Source organism: Elgaria multicarinata, chromosome 22, assembly GCF_023053635.1.
Source record: "Elgaria multicarinata webbii isolate HBS135686 ecotype San Diego chromosome 22, rElgMul1.1.pri, whole genome shotgun sequence".
Classification (NCBI taxonomy): Eukaryota; Metazoa; Chordata; class Lepidosauria; order Squamata; family Anguidae; genus Elgaria; species Elgaria multicarinata.
In genome coordinates this window covers 10736163-10751885 of record NC_086192.1, presented here as the reverse complement: position 1 = coordinate 10751885, position 15723 = coordinate 10736163, and the positions used below count along the sequence as shown (strand labels likewise).

General features: G+C 44.2%; 1 protein-coding gene across 1 annotated transcript in view; it reads left to right on the top strand.

Moving 5' to 3' along the window:
• Positions 1 to 616, top strand: part of RAD51C (RAD51 paralog C) — a 36070-nt gene extending 35454 nt beyond the window's left edge. The window contains exon 9 of the mRNA XM_063146488.1: positions 292 to 616. Coding sequence (XP_063002558.1) covers positions 292 to 399 — 108 coding nt within the window. The 3' untranslated portion in view covers positions 400 to 616. The remainder of the gene's footprint in view (positions 1 to 291) is intronic.
• Positions 617 to 15723: the final 15107 nt, after the last annotated feature.

Below are 15723 nucleotides of genomic sequence, written 5' to 3'. Positions count from 1 at the left end.
GTCTCTTCTAGAGCCAGTGTGGTGTAGCAGCTAGAGTGTTGGACTGGGAACTGGGAGATCTGAGTTCTAGCCCCCACTCAGCCATGGAAGCTTGCTGGGTGACTTTGGGCCAGTCACAAACTCTCAGCCCCAACCTACCTCAAAGGGTTGTTGTTGTGAGGATAAAATGGAGAGGAGGAGGGTTATGTACGCCACCTTGGGTTCCTTAGAGGGAAAAAGGCAGGATATAAATGTAATAAATAAATAAGTTTATTGCAGGTTTGAAACCATTTTGTTACTTGTATTTTACAGCCTCATGGATTCAGAGATGTTCAACTTCCACATCCAGATCTGACCCCATCAGAAAATGAACCCAATCCTCGTAAACGGCCACGCATAGAACCGGTGGAGGGACAGTGATTCAGAAGAATGCCTGTTCACTGCGGCTCCATTCGAAAAACATTCGCACTACAGATGAACGTCAGGCTGCTCAAGAGACTATTTAACTTGGATTCAAAAGTATGTTTAATCTTAATTCATGCCACGGTAATTTTACATTCCTCACCTCTAGGTTATTTCTTCCACCACCCCTTCCTCCAGTATGATTTTTCTTTTTCAAATAAAAGTTGAAAAACTATATGTTTCTCGGGACAGAGAACAGGAAATTACTTATCTATGCGAGTCCAGATGAGCCACTTGCTAAGGGGCCAAAAGTACTGTGAGATTAAGGCACCAAGGCCTCCCTAGGTCAGGAATGCGAGGAAGCTTTTACTCCAGCCACAGTGGGGTCCCCTAAGCAGTAGTTTCACTTTCTCACTTTGAATGACAGCAAATATTGATGTGGACAAAGGAGGTTTCGATGTGCCCTCACCTCCTGTTCCTGGCACTGGCAGATTAAAAATGTAATAAATAAAATGCATAGAAATAAATAACTAGCAATTAAAGGCACAGTTTTTTTTAAAAAAGTCCTACAATTCCCAGCATGGCTGGCTGGGGCATGCTGGGAGTTGTAGGATTTTTTTCCTGTCGAAACCTACATAGGATTGCGCCCTGGGGCTATTCCAGTACGCGTAGCCTGCCCTAGGATTCTGTTTCTTTAAGGTGGTACAACACTAAGCTGCCTACTCCTCTGAAAATGTTGCTGTTCTCATTCTGGCGTGACCAAGAGACAGAACCCAGAAACTGGCATGCACACACATATAGGTACACACATAAATGTACATATAGTCAGAGTTAAATATACTTATACATGAATCATAGAATAGTAGAGTTGGAAGGGGCCTATAAGGCCATCGAGTCCAACCCCCTGCTCAATGCATACCTGACAGATAGTTGCCCAGCTGTCTCTTGAATGCCTCTAGTGTGGGAGAGCCCCCAACCTCCCTAGGTCACTGGTTCCATTGTCGTACTGCTCTAACAGTCAGGAAGTTTTTCCTGATGTCCAGCTGGAATCTGGCTTCCTGTCACTTGAGCCCATTATTCCATGTCTTGCACTCTGGGATAATCAAGAAGAGATCCTGGCCCTCCTCTGTGTGACAACCTTTGAAGTATTTGAAGAGTGCTGTCATGTCTCCCCTCAATCTTCTCTTCTCCAGGCTAAACATGCCCACTTGTTTCAGTCTCTCTTCATAGGGCTTTGTTTCCAGACCCCTGATCATCCTGGTTGCCCTCCTCTGAACACGCTCCAGCTTGTCTGCGTCACATGCATACAGAGTGGCAGTGTATTGTGTGGAAGCATTTGGAGGTATTTAACCTCCATGTTAAAATGGATGTCATGGACAATGCTTGGCTTGGTGTGGCGGATGACAGCGTTGCACCGCTGCGCTGTCAAATACCTGAGCTTTTCACAGTTTTTACCGACGTCACAGTATATGGCTAAAACCTGCAGCCCTTGCAGCAGGTTTGGAAAGTGAGGAGGAAGAAGAAGAAAACATCTAGACCACATGTTCCAATTCTTTGTTCTGAAATAGTATATCTAAACTTACCTTTGCCTTGTGGACAAATATGAGACTGACATTAATTGCATAACTCTTCTTCTGCGGCATTTTTAATAGAGGACAGTAACATTCGAGGATTATCTGCATCATAAGAGATTCGGGGTTCCATTTTGGAAAGTAGATGTCAAGTTTCAGAATGCATGAGTCAGGAAGAGGTTTCCTTCCAACATGCGACAAAAGCGAGGGGAGACAATTGAGGGGAAGGATAGGAGTTCGAACAGTGACTCATGTTTTGGTGCAGGAAACGCAGGCAAACAAAAGGATCCTACCGTGGGTGATGTCAACAAGCAAGTGCTTCGTTTGGGATTAATAGCTGCTTACGTCTTAGCAGTGCCAGCTGAGTGGGGTGTTTGACACACAGGGCACGCCTGCTTAGCCACATAGAAAATAGGGTAGTGATTGGGGTGTTGTAGTGACAGCTTTCTTAAAAAGAGTCTATGATTACCACTGATTGAAGCATTGACGGGTGTTTACTCTGTCAAGCGACAGAGAAGGGAATCTTTTTCTCTTCAGTCAAGATTTATTTTTGATGTGTTCTGGTTTAAAGCCTCTCTTTTTGCCCCCCAAGGTGGAGAACTTTATTTAAAGGCTTGTCTGCAACGTATTTCACACGATTATTTTTTTGTGCATGGTGTTACTTTTTGGTGGGATGGGTTGAGGCTACCTCCCAATAATCGCCAATTTCGCATCGTCAGGTTCCCAAGAGCAGTTCACAGCAAAATAATTAATTTTATTTGGGGCTTTGACGTAACATTACGCTAGATGCTTTCTTAAAGCTTGAAATCTGAAACTTCCTCATAGGAAGTATTTAATTCTGCAAAGAGCTTTTAAAGATAGGGGAAGATATCTTGGGTCAAGCATGTTTAGTCTGAGTACTTCCTGAACAATGAAGTTGCCAGTTCAATCTCCCCTAGGCCCTGAATTCATGGAGGCAACTTTTCTGGTTAGCCTCCAGACGTACGCCCTACGCTGCTCTAAAACAGGGCCCAGGAGGCTTTCCCCTGACTGCTGATTTCCTAATCTTTGTGTGCTCTCTCCCCCCCCTCCCCATTCTTAAAAGTGGAAGTGCCTCTCCTAGTGCCTATGTTACTGCCGGAAAGAACTCTAAACTAAAATACACTGGTATTTTTGACAAGTGGGCCCCCACTCTGTCTTCCCTTCAACCCTGTCCACTAGCAATGCCGCCCCTGAATTTAATTCAGCCCTGAGGCTGAAAGAAGTAAAAAAAGAAGTAAAACACCCCTGCTCTAAAGATTACTGACAGTATATACATGAAGTGCTTTGCCCACTCCAAAAAGCTACGCCAACAGTAATGATGATTTTCTTTAAAAATAAACATAAATAGATGAAAGGCAGCCCAGTAAGTTATTTGCTGACAGTCACATAACTGAAGCTCAGATTCTCAGAATGCAAGTCCTGTAAATTCTTCTTTGTGAGTGTGTGTAAGAAATACTATCTATGATGTAATCTATAGTCAGTTCTGTACACCTCAGCAGCAATATATCAGATTACCGAATAACTTGCGTCCCACTGTTAAATTAGCTACAGCACAGCAAAAACCATCAAGATTTGTTCGGATGAGATGGCAACCACCCAGCCAAGGGCTTCTCATCTATTCCCTATCTAAGCTCTGATTATTATTGTCTTTCATCTTGATTTCCACCCCCATTTTTTATCTAGCTCTGCACCTCTGTTCCTTGCCTCATAAATCTCAACTGTCTGAATCAGATTATTCCTTTGTCTCTCTTCCTCATATCCTGATTCAATTGATCCCGTCTTTGAGTTGCTTCCCGTATGTTGCCTCTGCTTCTTCTGTAGTACGGAATTTACCTTTGCCCGTTTTGCCTCTGATTCTGCTTTGGCTTTGGTCATTTTGGGAGCCCTCTGTAGCAGGAATGCAAAACCTCAAGTTTGCAAGTCATCTCCAGCCATCCAGTCTGGCTTTTCCAAATGGCTGTATCCCTTCCACCCAGACCACCTATTTATTTTATTTATTTTATTTATTATATTTATATACCGCCCCATAGCCGAAGCTCTCTGGGCGGTTTACAAAAGTTAAAAACAGTGAACATTAAAAAGTATACAAAATTTAAAACCATCAAAAACAACAGTATAAAAACAACGGTATCCATTTAAAAACAACAGTTCTGGGGTCCGTTAAAAACAAGCAAACTTAACATTGTTAAATGCTGTTAAATGCCTGGGAGAAGAGAAAAGTCTTGACCTGGTGCCGAAAAGATAACAGTGTTGGTGCCAGGCGAGCCTCATTGGGGAGATCATTCCATAATTGGGGGGCCACCACTGAAAAAGCCCCCTCCCTTGTTGCCATCCTCCAAGCTTCCCTCAGAGTAGGCACTCAGAGGTGGACCTTAGACGTCGAGCGCAGTGTACGGGTAGACTCATGTCGGGAGAGGCATTCCATCACGTATTGTGGTCCCAAGCTGTGTAGGGCTTTATAGATTAAAACCAGCACCTTGAATCGGGCTCGGAAGCGTATAGGCAGCCAATGCAAGCAGGCCAGAATCAGTGTTATATGTTCAAACCTTGTTCCGGTTATCAATCTGGCCGCTGCATTTTGCATAAGCTGCAGCTTCTGAACCGTCTTCAAAGGCTGCCCCACGTAGAGGGCATTGCAGTAATCTAGTCTGGAGGTTACCAGAGTATGGACAACTGAAGCTAGGTTATCCCTGTCCAGATAGGGGCGTAGCTGGGCCACCAACCGGAGTTGGTAGAAAGTACTCCGTGCCACTGAGGCCACCTGAGCCTCAAGTGACAGAGATGGTCCTAGGAGAACCCCCAAGCTTCCCCTATCGTTTTGTGGGGAAGGTTGTGCTATTTCCACCCACCACCCCCATTCTTCAAGCAAACAAAAATACTGGCACTTTTTGTATTTTGGCCATGCCCACCACTGAAATATGGCTCCCGAGACCTTTTCTGAAATAGAATTTTATCCTTAGGCCTGTAAACCGTTCCAACACCTCTACTGTACAGCGCTACTATGAATATTCAGCAATATAAGCCCAGAACAGAATCTACCTAGAGCTATGATCTTACATTTATCCGTATGGCCAGATGTAATCATGTTTTCCCTTGAATTGAGGCTGATGTATTGGGTTTGTAGCCTTGCATGTTCCTGGAGGGAAAGTGGCGGCAGCGTATCCCAATGTTAAGCAGGAGATAATTCTATAATTGGGAAAAATAAGACGCTCAAATGCCCAATTTTGTCATTTCGACTCAGAATTTAAATGTCGGCTTGTTTTGGATTGTTGCTTGAAATACCAGTTGTGTCTAAATGCGTGAATCCCAATTATTGGAATAATTTAGTTTGATATTACAGGTAATCGTGTTGCTAGGATATAGGGGAGCTGTAATCACTACCCTATAAGCTCTACCACCGAGACCAGCAGTAAGATTACCCTGGCATTGTGGTTTGCATTGAAATTCCCGACACTGCTGTTAAATTCTCTGTTCTGAAAGAAAGAAATGAACTACTTAATTTCTTTGGGCTTATAAATATCCTCTGTTTTGAGGGAAGGAAGGAAATTGCCTCCCCCACCTCAAAAAGGGAAAAAATATCGGGCATCTCTGTAGGAAACATTTAGCTTCCAGGCAGAATAAACATTGCCAGCAAAAAGAGATAATGTGCAAATTTCAGAGTTTGTCCAAAATATAACATTCCTTAGTCACTGACTTTGGTCTCTTACAACACTGCCAGGGGGGAGCAAAGAGCATTCTCCTTCCTTGTAGTCTTGATTGGAAATTTGTGCATGCTTAGCGCCCTCTTGAATTTCCCAGCGTCCAGGACGAAGGAGGAAAGCAAGAAGAAGGGACAACCTTTCTGTCTAGGAAAAAGGGTGGGAAAAGCGAAGGATAGTCCTGGGAGGGGCCTATAGATCAGTGGTAGAATCCCTGCTTTGCATGCAGAGGATGCTAGGTTCAATACCCAATATCTGTCAATTTTTAAAAAGGGGCCAGGGAACACGTGACAAGGAAGATCCTTCTCTACCTGAGACTCTGGGGAGCTACTTCCAGTCACAATAGAGACAATACAGTGCTAGATGGTCTGATACCGTCGTTTCCTGTGTTCCTGATCCAGAGGCAATATTTTAATGTAATGAGTAATGTTTTTTGTTCGAAGGAGTCAATTTTCTGCTAGCGTAATGGGATTCATCATGACAGCGGGCAGGGAGGGGGAGAGGTTGTGTCAAGATGAGGTTGCAGGAGATGCATTGCTTGTTCAGGCCGGGAGGGTGGGGGACACACACCGTCTTGAGACGGTTAAATCCAGTACCGCTTGGGAGCATGTTTCCTGGGAGGGAAAGCGTTGTCCATGAGCTGGCCATGTGAGACAGAAGAACAGTTGCTAGCCCTAGCACAAGCTGTCTCATACTGGCACGAACATTTGAGACCTTTTGGGAAGCTTGGATACTATGCCTTTCTCCTTTTACCCTCCCCTTCCAGTGCCACCCTTGAAACTCTTTTAGATGTTTCCTGGGGAACCCAAGAGGTAGTAGAATGAGTTCATCAGTAGAGGCATTCAAGAGGCAGCTGGACAACCCTCTGTCAGGGATGCTTTAGGGTGGATTCCTGCATTGAGCAGGGGGTTGGACTCGATGGCCTTGTAGGCCCCTTCCAACTCTGCTATTCTATGATTCTATGATTCTATGAGTTACACCACTTCAGACTGCAGGTGTGATGAGACTATTATTTTTTAATGCTCCCCATCCCATCCCGATGTAACTATCCCCTGCATAATGAAAACCAAGGATAGCAGGGCAAAAGATTTCTTCTAGCCCAGTTCGCTCCTTGCTATGCTGGTTTTCTACTTGCAGAGTGTCACACACACACCCATAGGGGAGCATTAAAAATGTGACTTCTCACTTGCCACCCCATACCTAAGGACTGAAATTATACAGTAACTTCTACCGCTGGTAGAAGATTTTGATGCCTCATTACCTCCTCCTCATTCTTCTGCAAGTAGAAACATCAGAAGCTGCCTTATACTGAGTCAGCCCCTTGGTCTGTCTAGCCGCAGTTATTGTCAACAGACTGACTGCAGCTCTTGTGGGCTTTTCCTCCCTGGGGAATCCAAGAATTGAACCTGGGACATTCCCCCTGCAAAGCAAGTACGCTCCCACTCAGGTATGGTCCCACCAAACCAAGCGTAGACCACACACACGGCCTCCTCGGTGGTGGGACTCTTTTGGCTGTGATCTCCACCAGAGGGGCTCATCCCTTTGAGGTTGTCTCTTCGGGGGGGAGTGAAGGCAAGTGTGCCATTTTCTTTGAGCTGCCCCGGGGCCAGCATCAAGGGTAGAAATGGTGGGGCAGTTGTCGAGGGCCAATATCCCAATGGGACCAATGACAAAAAGCCTCTCGGAGTTGATCCCTCCTCTTCACCACTGCAATTTGGTTGTTCACCTGCCTCTCACTTTGGCCTAGGCAACGCTGGCCAGAGGCAGCGCTGCCTACTTGCTCACTGTCTCTTTGCCTGTCAAACAAGTGGAAGCGAGGAGGAGGAGGAGCTAGTGACAATGATAATGAGAAGATAGACTCATTGAGGGATGGTCCTACAAAACCTGGAGCTGGCCCTATAACTGCCCTTCATATTTTATTAGTGTGTCACTTTGTTCTGTGTTAAGCCACCTTGGGGACCGTTTGGATCAAAAGTCAAGAGTATAAATTTTTGAAACTAAGTAATGCCCATGGTTTTTAGAATGTGGACTTGAATTCGTAGTGGGCTCCAGCTCTTAAGCTGTTTTCATTACCCAATGTGCGCCTTTAAAGGACTTTGCGTTGGTGTCAAAGCTTACTATAAATCACCTTCTGGAACATTTACACAGTAAATTAAAGAAAATAACAAGTACACCCTAGAATAGAAATTCACTCTGGTGCACACACACACACACACACACACGCTGCTAGCTGGCAGAGATTGCTTCCACTGAGTTTGGAACTGGAATTGCATAGAAAGGCTAATTAACTAGTATTATTCTTCCTCGGTGTACAGCAATTATATTTGTAATTTATTTTTATGGGGTTATGAAGGCTTGTCTGAAGCTGACGGTTTCCTAAGGCAGCAGGACTCCTTGACACAAAATAAATCAAGCACCATTATCCTGCACTGTGTAAATGGGCAAAGGGCCAGTACAAAGTTTATACATCACGTAAGGCTTAAGTAAATCCAGTGCTGAGTGGTACAGCAAAGGAGGGATTTTTCATAAGGAAGTTCCCACAAGCATTAATCACTCTGCTATGCATTCAGCGGCAATGTCCCCCACTTTCTATCCAATCCATAGCTTGTAAATAAGACACCCCAGTTTGCCATGTCGGAGTTAATGCCACATGATTGATTGGTCATATTATCACTAAAACCATGGCATTCTTTTTTCCCCCTTTCCTCCTGCCATGCATTCTTATGTGTTCAAAATTGACAACTTCACCAAGTATAAACTTTCTCCACATTTCTCATGTGATAAATTGATGGCTTTCACCCCCATATTATTGGCTTTGATAACAGTTCTGGGCAATAGGTTCCACAGGTTGAACCTGAGTGCACAGATAGGTTTATTATATAGAAACATATTGGCTTCTCTATGATATTCTAGCTGATGCCCTCTCAGGATTCTACCTCTCTGCTACTGGTTTCCTACAGCTAGCTCCATACTGCATATAGTGCATTCTTTATTTTACTTACCAAAGTTCAATTCTGTCATCTGGGGCCTGAATCAAGACGAGAGGTGTTTCTCCCACGGCAGTTAACAATGCCAAGATATTTGTTTTAGCATCAACACTTCTTTGTGAATGGTCTCTACACTTATTTTACATTCATTAAAGCTTTAACAGGTTAGGGAACATGTCTCCAGAGATTGCAGAACTACAACTCCCATCAACCCTAGCTACCAAAGCCAATGGTGAGGGATGATGGAAGATGGATTTCAACAACATCTGGGGGGTTCCACATGCCCCACCCCTAATTTTATGCAATTGCCACCATCAGTGGAGGGAATTGGATTGCAGTATGACTTTAAGTTTCTCTTTTTCTACACCAGCGATGTTCACTGAAAGACCCAAAAGCCACTGGTGGCTCCCAATCACTTCAAGTGTGGCTGTCTTTTTGCAGGAGCTGCTCCCTTTCTGCAAGGGCTCTCCAGCTTTGCCTCTTTGCTTGCTTTAGCTGCAGACTGGTTGCTGTAATCTGGGCTACCAGAGGCGGCTTCAGGGACGAGGAGTCAGGAGTCTTGCCACTAGCTAGCTGTAAAGTGCCGGGGTTGGAGAAGATCGCAGGAGTAATTGGTGCTGGAACGTGAGAGAGCAAAGTGGGCCTGCGCTGGGAGGTTTTGCAACACTGCGCAGAGCACTCTCTGTGACGAGAAAAAGGTCCATCCCAGTCCAAGGAGCAAGAATGAACCTGTTGAAACTTGCCTGCTTTCTGACTTGATGACTGAGGCCTTTCTTGGAGAATGTGGACCAGATGGGGAGGCGAGGCCCCCAAAGACCTCCAGCCCCATGCACAGTGTCATGGCTAGAACATGTTTTGGTGAGAGGAGAAGCACCCCACAGCCTGAGAAAGGCCTCAGGAAGCTTCAGAACAGCTTCTGTGATTTTATGGGAGCTTTGAAGACTAGCCTTTTCCAGCAGGCCTACCCAGACAATGTAAAAGCAAGAGTTTTTAAAGATGTGTTGATTCCTCTACTAATGTTCCCCGCCTCGATCCAAAGGGAGAGGCGGGTAAGAAATTATTATTATTATTATTATTATTATTATTATTATTATTATTATTATTATTATTTGATGCTTAGCGCCAAAATGGTTCCAGCTTCAAAAATAGTGAAGATTGCTGCTTTATGCCATACCTGCCAACTGAGGATAATACTTCATGCATTATATTTCTTTGTTTATTATGTATTTTTCTGAACCACCCAGACAGCTTTGGCTATTGGGCAGAAATGAAAGGAAATGCATCTGATCAAGCAGAATCTAGTCTGCAAAATCATATTCTGTAATAAATGCATTAGCCTTTACAGCGACACAAGACGGTCTTCTTCTGTTTCCTTGAGTGGAAACTTCCTGTAGCTCACCCAAAGGAAAGTGGAGGGCACTCACATCTACAGCAGTAAAAAGCCTCTTAGATATAGTTTGGTGAGCGAGGAAAACTAGCAAGTATGTGATGTCATTTGCTTGTGCATATGTGCTTGGTTTTGTTTTGTTTGGGTATTGCTTTTCTTGTCACTCTTTGCAAGACACGTGAAGCCTCACACTGTGCAAAAGGTTTTAGCAGGTCTTGGTGGATTGTAGTGCAACATATGTTTAAATACATACATATTTCAGACTATTGACACTGTTTTGAATGTGCTTGTACTAGCTAGATCTGAAAGTGGCAGTCCCTTAAAATAGAAACCTCTGTAGAAGTTGTTCCAATCTTTCTTTTTTACTAAGGCGGCCCTCCAAATCAACTTCTTCTTCTTCTTCTTCTTCTTCTTCTTCTTCTTCTTCTTCTTCTTCTTCTTCTTATTATTATTATTATTATTATTATTATTATTATTAAAAAGAAGAGAGTCCAGTGAGGTGGTTGTTGTTTTTTTTGGGAGGAGTGAGGAGTGCATGATATGTGAAAATGTCTACAGACGGCAGTTAAGGTTGTCAACGGTTGATTATTATTTTTTAAAGTGTTCTTTCCTCCCCAATTCCTTCAGTGGATGGAGCCACAAGACGCAGTTGATGGGTCATGGGTGATGCTTTGAGGAATGTGGAAAGTTGGGGGTGAAGTCATAGCAGAATCTGGCAGATTGTAGGTGTGGCCAAGACAGAAATTGGCAAGTTATGGGTGGAGTCTGAGAGAAACTTCAGTTTAAATGCTATTAGTAAATCTATGGCTGAAAACTAGCCACAAACATCTAAGCTGCATCCCACCGTTTCAACCCAATTTATGTCCTAGGTGAGCTAAAGTATTTGGACTATAATTTAGTCCCTGGTTTTTTTTCTCAACAGGACAAAAGTCCCATAAATCTAAGCACTTGATTGTGGATCAGGCTGCAAATACATTTCCATTTGCTAGTCTGTGATGAATGTGGGAATACACCACTCAAGCATATTAAAGCACTTCAATATGCACAATTTATGATGCGCTTAAGTTAATGCAGTCTTTCCACATGGGACAATTCCTGGGTCCGTCGAAATTATGTGGCAAAATTATCGATTTTTTTGGGTTCCAACGCTATACACTTAACTTTGAATGTCAATATAGGCTTTTAACAAGAATAAAAACATCCATTTGACTTTGAATGTCAACATAGGGTTCTAATAAAAATAAATACATGCAAAACTAGTCACATCCCAATGATTTGCTAAATGTCCTATGTTTCTTATTAATACTTATTATTGTAGAGTTTTGACAATGCAGGGTAAATTTGCAAAAAGGCATTGTTGGAGATTGTCTTGAATTATCTTTCAAGGGTCCCTTACTGCCCAGTGCAAAGCAATTTAGAATTCCTTCCAACTATTAAATCCTTGATTCTAAGATTTCTTTAACTAGGCATTCTGTGTAAACCTAGAAGGTTACTAGCTATCAACCTCTTAAAGGACAGTTGGTAGCTAGTAACCTTCTAGGGATATATTTTAATGGGATAGCCCAAGAAAGCAAAGGTGATCGGCTTAGATGACCCACATTTCTTTCCCCCACTAGACAAGGAGAGTGGGCAAGTTATGTCTCTACGTCTAGCACAGGGATGCAGAACTTCTATCATTCTGGGGGTTGAAATCAATTTCAAAGAAGCTCTTGGAGACCACATTACAGTGATAGGTGGGGCTGAAAATAGAGGGGGCGTGGACTGATGCGGAAAGGGGTCAGAAAGTTGAATTTGACGAAGTGCCTCTAGTTGCTGACCTCTATTCCAAACCATAGGTTGTGAACTGTTGGGTCATTATAGACATTAGCTGCTGCTTCTCCATTTAAGTTAAGTCCACTACATTTTAGACACAGGTAACGCTTAGTTGTCCTCTGCGATACTGATTGTTCATCCCATGCTCTTATCATAATGTCAGATCGGTTACAGATGTTCAGGTTGTCCGATTCAACCACACCATTCTTGTTTACCATATGTTACATGTAGAGGATTAATAAAGAAGTTAGGTTTGGTTTTTTTTAAAAAAAATAACAATATCCCTTTCCTTCCCCAAAATGGATGTTGTCAAATAGTATGTCTACAATGTTGTACTGCAAATGCAAGACAGAATTGGCAGCTAAATAGCAAAACATGACAAGGAATCTTTAGCCAGAGAGAGCCGTACTACTTTATTACTGGAATGACCTTTGCGGTAAAGGCGAGGATGACAAGCACATAAAAGCAATCAAAATGCGAAACTGGACAACCCGGCTGGCGTGCAGGACTACAGTGGACGATGTCGGCGGCTAATTGCTTCATTTTATACATAATTTGGCATGAAATAGAGAGCCGAGAGCCTGCAGATGTGTTGTGCATCAACGTCTTGTTTGTGTGCTTCCAGTTGCCAGATATGGGGGGAGAAAAAGTATGGAGGGGTATCTGGTAGAGTTGTCTTGCAGGGTTCTTTCTTTAGATGATAATGTGTGTTCCTATTCCTTCAGAACATGGGAAGCCAGCTCTGGTGCACTTGGGGACCCTCCGGCTGCGTGGGGCCTGGGCCTTTGCCCCAAAGTCCTGCCCTGTCAGCACCACTGGACAAAAAAATACATCTTCATGCAACCTCTAATTGACTTATGCATTACCATATGATGTGGCAATGGTCACTGGCTTACATGACATTTTGAAAAAGGATTTGACAGATTAATGGAGGATGTGTTTACTGTTGGCTATTAGCCATGACAGCTAAGTTGCTAGGAGGAGGAGAACAGGACTGTTGCCTTCAGTCCTGCTTCTGGGCTTCCCAAGATGCATTGTGCTCATTCAGAAAGCTTCCTGGGTGACCTTGAGGGCTAGTAACATAGATACACACACAATGTACGTATCTAATTTAGCTCACAATGTTGCTGTGAGGACAAAATTGTGTGTTTGTGAAAGTGCGTGTGAAAATGCACCATATATGCTGCACATTGAGTGCCTTTGAGGAAGGGTGACATAAAACATTTAATTCAGCTGCAGTTCACTTATCTGACAGTGAATCTGAATTCACTGTCTGAATTCAATGGGGCTTACTTCTGAGTAGATAGATAGATAGATATAGGATTATACTGCTAAGTTTGAAAAGTCTGCTGCTGCGGGAAACAGGATGAAGAACTCTAGAAATCCTAGTTGTTTTGGCTACAGCGCCCATCAGCCATAGCCAGACTGGCCAACAGCCAGGGATGATGGGAGTTCTAGTCCAAAATATCTAGAGGCTACCATGTTGCCTTCCCCTGCTCTAGATCTTCTGTCCACAGGGCTCTTATTATAATAGGGCCTTAAAAAACTAATGATTGTTATTTATTTTATATTTTTATTGTATTTATTGTCCCTCCCCTCACCGGTAAGTAAACTTGAGGCTTTTGAATGGGAAATTGGGATCCTGTAAAACTAATTAAGGGCACAATCCTATGCATGCGGAGCCAGAAGAAAAGTCCTACAACTCCCAGCATTCCCTACTGGCTGGTGAATGCTGGGAATTGTAGGACTTTTTTATTAGGCTAAACATGAGTAAGAATCATGCCCTAAGCCAAAATCTATGCAGTTTTAGTCAGAAAAAGTCCTACCACCCCCAGCATTCCCTAGTGGTTGGAGCATGCTGGGAATTGTAGGACATTTGCCACACTTACTTTGGAGTAAGTCTCACTATACTGAATAGGACTTATTTCATGAGTAGACCTGCATAGGCGTGCAGGCTAAATTGCAGGAAAGCTGACTTACCCCCTTTTTACACCCCTTTCTCCCAGTGTGAACAGAATTGCTGGACTGGATGGACCCTTGGTTTGACCCAAGATGACTCTACTTAGTTCCTTATTTATTATGTAATAGATGTCTATACCGCTGCCCATACTTTAAAAAAAAAAACTAAAAATTGATTGATTTAAGAAGATACGAAGTTCTGTTAACAAGTTTATTCAGAATTGGTCACTTTTTGTATATATTGGAACTCGCAATTCATGGGCAGTGAGATTCCTTATGTTATACCCTATTTCTTCCATTCTAAGACGCACTTTTCCCCCCATATAAACATCTCTAAAAATGGGGTGCGTCTTAGAATCGCGGGTGTGTCTTAGGTTTCTTTTTCCCAGTTGGTGGTACTGAAATTAGCGTGCGTCTTACAATCGATGGCGTCTTACAATCAAAGAAATATGGTATATGCAATGTTGTAAGCTTTTCTTTTCCTTATGATTTGTGAAAATAATAAAAAAGATTATAAAAATACATTAAAATATATGCGTACATGTGTGTGTGTGTGTGTATATATATGTGTGTGTGTGTGTGTATTTATTTATTTTATTACATTTATATACCGCCCCACAGCCGAAGCTCTCTGGGCGGTTTACAACAGTTAAAAATAGTAAACATTAAAAGTATACAAAAATTAAAAAAACAAAAACAGTATATATGTGTGTGTGTGTGTGTGTGTGTATCTATCTCAAAGCACTCTTTTTCTTATATAAAATCTCTTCTTGCCTAGTTCTAACCCCTATTTTACTCGGAACTCAAGACTCCACAGCACGTTGTATTATTTCCCTCAGAGGAAAAACAAAACGTGCCCGTTAGATCGCAGCCTTCGACTGCGATCTAACTTATTGTTTTACTATGTTTTACTACTTATTGTTTTACTATGATTTTATTAGAATGTAAGCCTATGCGGCAGAGTCTTGCTATTTACTGTTTTACTCTGTACAGCAACATGTACATTGATGGTGCTATATAAATAAATAATAATAATAATAATAACACTGAGGCGGTTCGTTTTTGGCGGGCTTCCATCACCTCAAGAAAGCGGCTCGCTCTCTCTCTCAGAGCGCCACGCACGCGCACGCAAGGGGGCGGGGAGGAGGAGGAGTAAAGGGAGGGGGAACCGTTAGGGAAGAAGACGAGGCGGCGGTGGCGCGCCTGGCCCAACCCCGCCCACTCGCACTCCGCTTTGCGCATGCGCCCAATTGGAGAGGCGGCGGGGGGCGGAGGTTTCTCTCCGGTTCGGCTATGGCGGTGCTGGTGTGGAGGGACGGGAGCGCGCGCGCACACACTCACTCACGCGCGCGCGCTCTGAGGGAGGCAGGGAGCGTGTGAGGCGAGAGGGGCTCCGCCGCCGCCGCCGCGCTCTCTCTTCCTCGCTGCTCTCTGCCGCTGCCCGGGCATGCGAAGCGATGGCCGCGGGCGGCCCCTGCAGCGTTGAGGAGAGGACTTACCGCCGCTTCCTGGAGATTTTCCTGGGCGAGTTCCGCGGACCTTTCGAGGCCGAACCGTCGCCCCCCTCGGGCGGCGGGGCAGAAGGCGAAGCGGGTCCGCCAGAAGAAGAAGAAGAAGAAGCCGCAGCAGAGGAAGAAGCGATTGTGGGAGGAGGAGGAGGAGGAGGAGAAGGAGAAGCCGTGAGGGAAGAAGGCGAAGGGGAAGAAGAGCCGCCGGCTGAGGTGGGAGAAGAAGCAGCAGGAGAGGAGGCGGTGGACGAGGGGGATGCCGATGCCGATGCCGATGCCGCCGCTTCTCCTCAGGTGGACGAGGAAGGAGACAGGGACGGAGGCAGCCACGCCGGGGAAGCCCAGCCCGAGGGGTCCCCGCCGGCTCCGGCGCCTAGCGGAGAACCGGCCAGCCCGCCG